Source organism: Cervus elaphus, chromosome 2 (assembly GCF_910594005.1).
Source record: "Cervus elaphus chromosome 2, mCerEla1.1, whole genome shotgun sequence".
NCBI lineage: Eukaryota > Metazoa > Chordata > Mammalia > Artiodactyla > Cervidae > Cervus > Cervus elaphus.
In genome coordinates, this window is record NC_057816.1 from 23611057 (window position 1) to 23613322 (window position 2266).

General features: G+C 42.1%; 1 protein-coding gene across 1 annotated transcript; it reads left to right on the top strand.

Annotated features, from left to right (window-relative positions):
• Window positions 1-345: 345 nt before the first annotated feature.
• Window positions 346-1284, top strand: LOC122705374 (olfactory receptor 8B3-like). The gene has a single exon (XM_043920717.1). It carries the CDS (start codon window positions 355-357, stop codon window positions 1282-1284), a length of 930 nt encoding a protein of 309 aa, XP_043776652.1. The 5' UTR covers window positions 346-354.
• Window positions 1285-2266: the final 982 nt, after the last annotated feature.

The following is a 2266-nucleotide window of genomic DNA, read 5'->3' on the forward strand; positions in this document are numbered from 1 at the left end:
GAAGCCAAGGATTCCCTGAAATGACAGCTTTCTCTCTGCTGAGATGACCACTGATTATCGGGTGGGCCTGGTAAACTGTCAGAGCAGAAGTGGAGCAGAGAGGCTGTTGTCATGAGTCCACGGGTTACGGAATTTTATCTCTGTAGAACTTGCCCATTAGTGTTTTTGATACACTTCTTTAAAAGTTTCCTCAGCCTTTATACAGAGGAGAAAACAAAGGCACACAGAAGGGTGGGCTGGGGTTCCTTCTCGCATTCTGGGTCTCTCTCGTTAGAGTGGGGTTGGGTGGAGAGAGCGGGGTACTCATTTTAACGTTACCCTCTGTCCTGTTCTCCAGGTGTGTCCTAGGGAAGAATGGTCCCAGAGAATGACTCTTCAGTGACTGAGTTTATCCTGCTGGGTTTAACACAGAAGCCAGAACTCCAGCTGCCTCTCTTTTTCATTTTCTTAGCAATTTATGTGGTCACTGTGGTGGGGAACGTTGGCTTGATTATTCTTATTGCTCTGAACCCTCACCTGCACACTCCCATGTACTACTTTCTCTTCAACCTCTCTTTCATTGATCTCTGCCACTCCTCTGTCATTACCCCTAAAATGCTGATGAGTTTTGTGAGCCAGAACATCATCTCTTATGCAGAGTGCATGACTCAGCTGTGTTTCTTCTCCTTCTTTGTTATTGATGAATGCTATATTTTGACGTCAATGGCCTATGACCGCTACGTGGCCATCTGTAAGCCCCTGCTCTACAAGGTCTCCATGTCCCATCAGGTCTGCCTCATGCTGACGGTGGGTGTATACGTGATGGGGCTTGTGGGTGCCATGGCCAATACTGGGTGCATGCTGCAACTCTCCTTCTGTGATGGAAACATCATCAATCACTACATGTGTGACATTCCTCCTCTCCTCCAGCTCTCCTGCACAAGCACCTCCATCAATGAGTTGGAGATTTTCATTGTGGTGGGTGTCAATGTCATAGTGCCCAGTGTCACCATCTCCATTTCTTACACCTTGATCCTCTTGAACATCCTTCGTATCCATTCTGCAGAGGGCAGGTCCAAATCCTTCAGTACCTGCAGCTCCCACATAATTGTGGTTTCTCTTTTCTTCGGATCATCTGCATTCATGTATCTTAAGCCTTTCCCTGCTCGGTCTCTGGATGAAGATAAAGTGTCCACAATTTTTTACACCATTGTGGGGCCAATGGTGAATCCTTTCATCTACAGTTTGAGGAACAAAGATGTCCAAATTGCATTGAGAAAGACCTTGAAGAAAAGAGTATTCTGAATGAAAATTTTGTTAGTTATTGATGCCACATCTTAGTATGGACACACAATGTATAAAGACATGGAGAACATAGAAATTAAAGTAGAAATGCAAGTGATTTAAATCATAGCATAAATTAAGCTCATTATATAAATCACTTCATAAGAAAAATCACTATAAGGAAAAGGAGGATCAGCTCTTCATCCTTTCATAGAAAATAGGGGAAGTTGTCATTGTTCAGCTTATTTTCAGAGCCTATAAGGTTTTAAATTGAGAAAGTTGAATGGTAGTATATCAAGTAATGGTAAGATTGTCAGATTTTTCATGGGGGGTAGAGAAGAAGAGGGTAGGGAGAATTGAGAGAGTAGCGTTGACATATATACACTACTGTGTGTAAAATGGATGGCTAGTAGGAAGCTGCCATATGGCACAGGGAGCTTAGCTTGATGTTCTGTGATGACCTAGAGGGTTGGGGTATAGGGTGGAAGTAGGCTCGAGAGGGAGGGGATATATGTATACACATAGCTGATTCATGTTATTGTACAGCAGAAGCTAACACAACATTGTAAAGCATTTATATTCCCATTTTAAAAAATAAATGAAATAAAATTTTAAATAAAGATTTCAAAAGTTTCTTTTTAGGTGTCCCAGGGACATCAGGTACAAATAATATAGTTTACTTAATCAACAAATTGAAACTGAGCACCTATTCTGTATCAGTTTGTGTTTTTAAACAGCAGAGATACCACGGTGAACAAGGCAATGTTTGTGCTCTCATAAGGCTAATTGTCTATGGGAAGGTGGAGGTGGGGTGCAAGAGGGCAGCAGGAGGAGTCAGATTATGAGCAAATAAACAGATATATGTGTATAGATGGGAAAGGCCACACAAAGTCTTGAATTAAGGAGATGGTACAGGAAGTAACCATGGTTACTGCAGACTGGGTGTTCAGGAAGGATTTTTCTGAGAAGGAGACATTTTAGCTGAGAAGAAGAAAATTGGACA

Bases quoted from the DNA above. Each gene is read 5' to 3' on its own strand.
- LOC122705374 (XM_043920717.1), top strand. From the start codon at position 355: ATGGTCCCAGAGAATGACTCTTCAGTGACTGAGTTTATCCTGCTGGGT.